Source organism: Rhagoletis pomonella, unplaced genomic scaffold, assembly GCF_013731165.1.
Source record: "Rhagoletis pomonella isolate Grant_MI unplaced genomic scaffold, Rhpom_1.0 Rhpom_scaffold_00002, whole genome shotgun sequence".
Taxonomy (NCBI): Eukaryota; Metazoa; Arthropoda; class Insecta; order Diptera; family Tephritidae; genus Rhagoletis; species Rhagoletis pomonella.
Genome location: NW_023458556.1, coordinates 110,770,800 through 110,778,671, shown reverse-complemented (window position 1 = coordinate 110,778,671; position 7,872 = coordinate 110,770,800). Strand labels below are relative to the sequence as shown.

Sequence of the window (7,872 nt, the reverse complement as noted above, 5' to 3'; positions counted from 1 at the left end):
GCAAATTGCCACACTTGCAGTATCCAGGGCCTGCCAGGCGGAGGTTAAAGGAATAAAATAACCCACTCAAAGATCTAGATCTGTTGTTTTAGAATTTCTAAATAAATTGATACATTTTTTTCATAATAAAGTTTTTTCATAATTAATAATTAATTGAACGCTTCTTCAGACTTTATGGATTCTGCATGTTATGAACATACATAACAAAAGGTTTCAAATGTAATAATTTTTGGTTTATGCATACTTCAAAGTATCCAGATTAAATAAATTTATTATTTTAAACTTTTAAATACCATTGGTTTTTAGCCACTCTTTCAGTCTTCTGGCCCACCGTGCGATAGTGTATTTTCTAAGATTGTGGTGTATAAGGACTACAAGTTTTTCATAGTAGAAAGTACTTGGGTCCGGTTTGCATATTTATCGACAATAACACAAGTTTACAAAAATTAAAAAACGTCTGACCTGAGCAATTTTTATATGCATTCTAATGCAAAATTGTCCGTAAAATTCGAACACGACTATAAGAAAGTAAAACAATTTCTGAAAAAAGTACACTCCGGGCTGCCAACTATCCTTAGCTATTAATTAATTAATTAATCCCAACGGCTTTTTACCCTCCATTCGCGCCCAACCGACACGAGGGGCGCAGTCCGCATGACGTACGGAACCTTTTTTTTTAGTTTTTTGGTGCCGAGTAGTGGAAACAGGAGTTTGTTAAGTGTCGAGATCTAAAACTATTCAGCTACAGAATCAAATTCATCAGCTGATTGGATATGCTAAAGATAGCATTTCAATTATTGAGAGTGGAAATAATAGTTTTCTTTATAGTAAAAATCGAGTCCGATACGTCAAACGTGCTGTTAAAATCTTGACATAAACCACGGAATAATTCGTTTAGTTCAAAATTTGTTTTGCATGGCTTTAAAAATAGAGGTCGAAAGTGTCTTGACACTCGAGAAGGAACATTAAAATTTACCTGCCAGGAGGGCCGGGCTATTAATCAAGCCTGTCATTAATTTTACGATAAATATTATACCTAGCATTTCTCTACGACTTGCGAGTGTAGGCAAATTTATGAGCTTTAGACGACTTGTGTAAGGGGGGAGATTGTAATCTGAATCCCAGTTAAAATTACGCAATGCAAAAAGCAAGAATTGTTTTTGAATTGATTCAATCCTTTCTGAATGAACTTGGTACCGGGGATTCCAAACAATAGATCCGTATTCTAGTATAGGTCTAACCAAACTGGTAAAAAGAGCTTTTGTAACATAAGGATCTCTGAACTCTTTTGACCATCGCCTTACAAATGCAAAAACGCCGTTGGCTTTATTGACTGTAACATTAATATGATGGTAGAAATTGAGTTTGGAATCCATTGTGATACCAATATCGACAAAATTGGATACCTGCTCCAGATTATAATTTGATATTGAATAAACAGCTGGTTGAACAGCCCTCCGAGAGAAACACATAACTTTACATTTTTGAAGGTTTAGTGGCATATAGTTTGTATTACACCAACTAACCACGTTGTTCAGATCCGCTTGTAACAAAGACCTTTCTTCGATAGAGGACAATGTTTTAAAAAGTTTCACATCATCGGCATACATTACAATTTTTGAATGTTTTATTATAGAAGAAATATCATTAATGAATATCAGGAACAGAATCGGACCAAGGTGGCTTCCCTGAGGAACTCCTGAAAAAACTTTAATGATGTTGGAAGAACAATTATTAACAATAACTCTTTGTGTTCTATCAGAGAGGTAAGATGAGATCCATTGAAGAAGACTGGGCTGAAAGCCGATTAGGTCGAGTTTACGGATGAGTAACGAGTGACATACTTTGTCAAAAGCTTTACTGAAATCGGTGTATATTACGTCGGTATGAGCATTTTCTCTAAAACCGTTTGAGACATGAGTTGTAAACTCCAATAAATTAGTCATAGTAGATTTTCCTTTAGAAAACCCGTGTTGAGATTGTGTAATTGAAGAAGATATAGAATATGTCAGCTGGTTAACAATAATTGCTTCGAATAATTTGGGGATAGCGGAGAGTTTCGCTATGCCTCGATAGTTTTCTATAGAGGACCTGCTGCCGTTTTTGTGAAGTGGTATTATGAAAGACTCCTTCCAGGCTGACGGAAAAACGCCATGTTTAAGTAACAAATTGAATAGAGTTGTTAAAGGCTCGCAGATGTTCTCAGCGCAGTTTTTAAGAAAACAGGTCGGAATATGATCAGGTCCAGGCCTAAATGACGCTTTTAAGGTTTTTAAATAGTGTAAAACTTCATCGGAAGATATTACTGGAATATAAGCAGAGTTGATTGGACAAAGCTCGTACGGATAGACTCCACTTATAGGGAAGTCTACAGAATAATTGGACCTAAAGAACTGAGCAAACATGTTGGCAATGAGTTGGCTGTCGCTAGATACAGTGTTGCGATAATGTATAGCGGACGGAAAACCATGCGCCTTACGCTTTGAATTTACGAAACCATAAAATGATTTAGGATTAAATTCTTCTTAATTTTACATAAATATGAAATATAACATTTCTTATTTAATGCAAAGTAGCTATGCCGCAAAACTGAGTATCTTAGGTAATCACTGTGTAAGTCCGTTCTTTTATACAGTTTAAAAGAGTGCGACTTTTTATTTTTCAATTTTTTAAGCTCTTTAGTGAACCATAATTGTATTGGTTCTTCATGAACAATATTACGTTTTGGCACATACTTTCGAAACAAATTGAAAACAGTATCATTAAAGTGCTTAACGCTACGCTCCACGTCATCTCTATATATTGGCCAAGATAACTTTGAAAGTTCTTTGTTAATTTTCCTGAAATTTGCTTTCGCAAAAACATATCTATAGTTATTCTTGTTCGCTGTCGGTTCGGACCGAAAAAGTAATTTCGTGTATTTCCTTTGATATTTTGTGAACAAAATGAATAACTCGTTGCAAATTGGAGATTATATTTATAATTTCGATAACGTTGAATCAGAAGAAGTGTGTGAAAATTAAGAAGGAGTGGTTTTTGCTACCACACCAGTTGTTGACAATGACGATGAGGAGAAGATGGTCGAGCTGCTAAAAGAATTCGAAATGGAGAAACGACTTAATAAATTAATATTTTAATCAACTTAATTTATTCTCTAATATTATATCCGACCGCGATCTGCAGCTTCGCAGATAACTTTTAGAAGCCTTAAATTTCTTAGAGGTGCTGACCTAAAGGAAGCCATTCCGCCGCTGGGTCTACGTGTGGAGTTTAGAGGGAAATTATTCATGTGGAAGAAGAAAGAGGTATGTATATGTTATAAAACAAACTGTTTTAGGTCTCATAGTTTATTTTGCACATACATAGTTCGGAATAGATGATGAAACCATGTCAATGCCAAGCAAAGTAACTGAATGGTTACAAAAAAACAACTTTATGCCATCAAGTCAGTCATCTTCTTCGCCCCACTGTCTCAGTAAAGTAATTTCAATTAATTTTATTTTAAACTAAATTACATTATAATTATGTAAATATTACTTGAACAAGGATTTACCGAGTTTACTTCAACAAACGTGCAAGGGGAAACTAATCTTCGAATCCTACAAAAAGAATCAACATTTGACTAACGGGAACCGGGACGACCTCATAAGCATTATCATTGACGAAGTTATTGCAAATGACATTATACTAAGAGGGAATGATTTTGTGAATTTGCTAGAGCAGATAATAAATCTCTTTCCAAACGAAAAGGGTGCCCGGGTAATCTATTTATTATGAAATTGTTAAAATATACATTTTATTGTACTGCTTATTTTTCCCCCAAGGAATACTATTATATTCCGCGCAAGGGTAAAAAATGCCCTAGTGGAAAGCTGTACGGGAAATACGTCAATCAACGCAGTAAGAAAAGGAAGACAATATACCTAGAACAAAACACACCATCACCTGCTAGTACTAAGACTAATCCTTCCACGAAAAATTACGAAGTTCCTGAAATTGATTTTACGATATGTAGAGTATTAAAAGCATCTCTCAGCAGAAGCATTGCCGATTGGAATGAAGTCAGAGATAAATGGCAAAAGACATTTAACTTGCGACAGAATGACTTAAAGGAACTGACCAACATTGATTTTCTCCAAGCCTGGCCCAAATATTATGATTCGCGGGCTCCTGACTTGGTAACAATGAAATTACGTACTTAGCTCGCAGTTTTACTATACATTTACACATTACAGATAAAACTTGACTTCAAGATCATGTACCCTGACAAGGAGGATTGTTTGTATTCGAAATGGGAAATGTTTACGGAAAAAATTCAACGATTTTATGAAACTAATCTACACAACGATTTCTGCAAACAGCTCTTTTCTCTTGCTAAAGCTTCAACGAACAAAGGTAAATACAGATCAAGTGTAACAAAAAACTCCAAAATCAATCGGCTTTCGTTAATTTCTTAAATTTTGTTTAAAGATACGCAAGACTACATTCTTACAACGCTGCTGAATGGAGTTCTTCCACCTTCATCATGGTTTCAAAGTTCCTGCGGAAAGCTAAGAAAGAAAGCAACAATAGCAGACTCGCAACAAAGCTTTGTTTTACGATTAACTTCAATCAACGATTACGAAAGGAAAATTACTGAGTTGATAAGTATGTACTATTCTGCAGGAATGACAATACAGCCTTTTATAATTATGGAAGGAATAGCTGAGGGTGATATAACAGGATTTTGTATATATTTTGATAAAACATTGTATAAATTTGAGTCGTTTCTAGAATGCCTAGATATCTGTTTCAAAATTTTTCACACTCTTTGCCTAAAATATCCTCAGGCATGCGAAACTTCTTGGGTTTTTTTACAACAGTTTTTTTTTTGAAATTTATACTGAATATGACTGCAAGCCGGCAAATTTAACGTCTCTGTTGAATTTTATGACATATAATTAATTGCTTTAAAATGTTTATTTGCTTCAAGTGCCACAAAAAATTTGCAGAAATTGATACCTTAATATGTCATTTTAAAGTAGATCATAAGCTTTCTACGAAACTTTTACCACTGCAATGCAAGCAAGATACCTGTAATCAATTATTTACAAAATTTACTTCGTTCCGCAATCATTTACAAAATACTCATACAAAATTTAAAAACACATACGAACCAAACGTAACTCCAACTGAAGCTATAACGATACCGATTTTAAGTAATAATTTAAGTACGGAAACAGAACCTTTCTGTGTGGCCGGAAAAGGGGGTCGGAAGTATTTTTGCGCAGAACTTCTTTCTGCGTAGGCGGCCGCGCTTAGGGATTATAACCCTTACTAAGTACAATTCTCCTTTCTGTGTTGCCGGAAAAGAAGGGCGGAAGTATTGTTGCGCAGAACTTCTCTCTGCGTAGGCGGCCTTCGGCCGCGCTTAGGGATTATAACCCTTACTAAGTAGAATTCTCCTTCCTGTGTTGAAGGAAAATAAGGGCGGAAGTATTTTTGCTGCAAAACTTCTCTCTGCGTAATCGGCCTTCGGCCGCACTTAGGGATTATAACCCTTACTAAGTAGAATTCTCCTTTCTGTGTTGCCGGAAAAGGGGCCGGAAGTATTTTTGCGCAGAACTCCTTTCTGCGTAGGCGGCCTTCGGCCGCGCTTAGGGATTATAACTCTTACTAAGTAGAATTCTCCTTTCTGTGTTGCCGGAAAAGGGGACCGGAAGTATTTTTGCGCAGAACTTCTTTCTGCGTAGGCGGCCTTCGGCCGCGCTTAGGGATTATAACCCTTACCAAGTACAACTCTCCTTTCTGTGTTGCCGGAAAAGGGGCCGGAAGTATTTTTGCGCAGAACTTCTTTCTGCGTAGACGGCCTTCGGCCGCGCTTAGAAATTATAACCCTTACTAAGTAGAATTCTCCTTTCTGTATTGCCGGAAAAGAAGAGCGGAAGTATTTTTGCTCAGAACTTTTCTCTGCGTAGGCGGCTTTCAGCCGCGCTTAGGGATTAAAACCCTTACTAAGTAGAAGTAAATAATTCATATTAGAAAAAACGAAATTATCCATATGCACACTTTCGTTAGAAAACCGAAATAATGCATATAACAAAAACCGAAATAATGCATGCATGCACAATTTCGCTTCAAAACCGAAATAATGCATATGAAAAACCCGAAGTAATGCATACATGCAAAGTTTCTGTTGAAAGCCGAAATAATGCATATGAGAAAATACCGAAATTATGCATATGCATACTTTCGTTTTAAAGCCGAAATAATGCATATGAAAAAAAACTAAGTAGTGCATACATGCACAGTTTCGGTTTAAAACCGAAATAATGCATATGGCAAAAACCGAAATAAAGCATACATGCACAGTTTCGGTTGAAACCGAAATAATGTCTAAATGCACAGTTTCCATATGCGCAATTTCGGTGCCCCAACCAAAATCTCTGTAAATATTGTATTTATCATGTATTTATTTTGTAACAAAATAATAGACACTCGGCTTTTTGACCAGTTTTGACTATTCTGTTGTTTGACTAATATTCATTTATTTTTTTATAAAGGCTCATCCATAACAAAAGCCATATAAATCCGAATTTAAACTTTGTACAAAAATTAGGAAAATTCAACAAAAACTCATTAAAATTTTCAACTTTTTAATAAGAGTTGCTAGAAAGACTTTTAGTATGCTAAATTTTAATACAATATATGCTAGCCTGAATTTGCTGAAAAATTCCGTTGATTTTTGATAATCTTTTTTACGGTGTTGTGCATTTTTTTCCGTGAGAAAAAAGATTATCAAAAATCAACGGAATTTTTCAGCAAATTCAGGCTAGCACATATTATATTAAAATTTAAAAGGCTATAAAAATGCATGCTAAAAATTTTTCTGAAACTCTTATTAAAAAGTTGCAAATTTTCCTGAATTTTATAAAAAGTTTTAAATTTGGCCATTTAACTTTGTAAAAAATAAATGAATATTACTCACACAACAGAATAATCAAAAGTGGTCAAAATGTCGAGTGTCTATTATTTTGACATAAGGAGGGCCGTAAATCCACTTTTTTTAAGACTTTTAATGGTTAATAGCAAAAATCTGTGCGAAAGATGAAAGGTTGCGGTCAATATCTTGGGTCGCACAATAAGAACTCTACTAAAGCTGTTTTTCGGCCCACCCCATGTATATGACCGTTTTTATAGGATTATTTTAGATTTAAGTTTTTATTTCTCATAATAAGTGTGTACCTACAAAATGTAATGCAAATTTGTACCTTGACTAATAATTTTTTGTATGGCTTAAAAAAGGTGAATAAATAAAGAGTGGTGAATATAAAAAAAACTAAAATGTTTCATTATTAAAACGAATACACATAGTTTTAATTTAACAATATAGGTATTTGATTTGATGTGAATCATATTTGAATTAAATATGAATATTTTTAAATCAAGCACATTTGTTATTTGAATTAACAAAAATCAAGCTTAAATCAAAAATGAAAATTATTATATTAAAAATGAAAGTTTTCGATTCAAAATTTTATAGTATTTAAAATAACGATGAAAAATATTTAAATCAAATATGTTTTTACTTGATTTTACAATGTTATAGCGCACATTTTTAAAGTAAAAATTTTCATACTTACGTCACTTTTAAATACGTTTTTGCTTCGTTTAAGCACGTTTTCATTGATTTTACAATGTTTTTTCCCTGAGTGTAGTACTTGAACTTGACTTATTATTATGTATTTAATTTATGATTTCGTAGCTTAACTCAAGAGCAGGATGGTATGCATCTTACGGCAAAACTAGGGGATCACACCGATTAATACAGGCCTTCGGAACATCATCAACGTAAACGAGATCCAAGACCTTTCCAAACTTATTTAGACATAT

General features: G+C 34.3%; 1 protein-coding gene across 1 annotated transcript; it reads left to right on the top strand.

Annotated features, from left to right (window-relative positions):
- The first annotated feature begins 3,119 nt into the window (after nt 1–3,119).
- On the top strand, nt 3,120–5,297 carry LOC118734839. The gene is made up of 5 exons (XM_036464514.1): nt 3,120–3,480; nt 3,547–3,759; nt 3,825–4,178; nt 4,236–4,395; nt 4,471–5,297. The coding sequence occupies exons 1-5, from the start codon at nt 3,388–3,390 to the stop codon at nt 4,872–4,874; spliced, it is 1,224 nt and encodes a 407-aa protein (XP_036320407.1). The 5' UTR covers nt 3,120–3,387; the 3' UTR covers nt 4,875–5,297.
- Nucleotides 5,298–7,872: the final 2,575 nt, after the last annotated feature.

What these genes read in the sequence shown, in the direction of transcription:
- LOC118734839 (XM_036464514.1), top strand. Translation starts at nt 3,388, where the DNA reads ATGTCAATGCCAAGCAAAGTAACTGAATGGTTACAAAAAAACAACTTT. An exon ending in CAAACGAAAAGGGTGCCCGG is followed by an intron (nt 3,760 to 3,824) that starts GTAATCTATTTA and finishes TTTTCCCCCAAG; the next exon opens with GAATACTATTATATTCCGCG. An exon ending in ATTCGCGGGCTCCTGACTTG is followed by an intron (nt 4,179 to 4,235) that starts GTAACAATGAAA and finishes TACACATTACAG; the next exon opens with ATAAAACTTGACTTCAAGAT.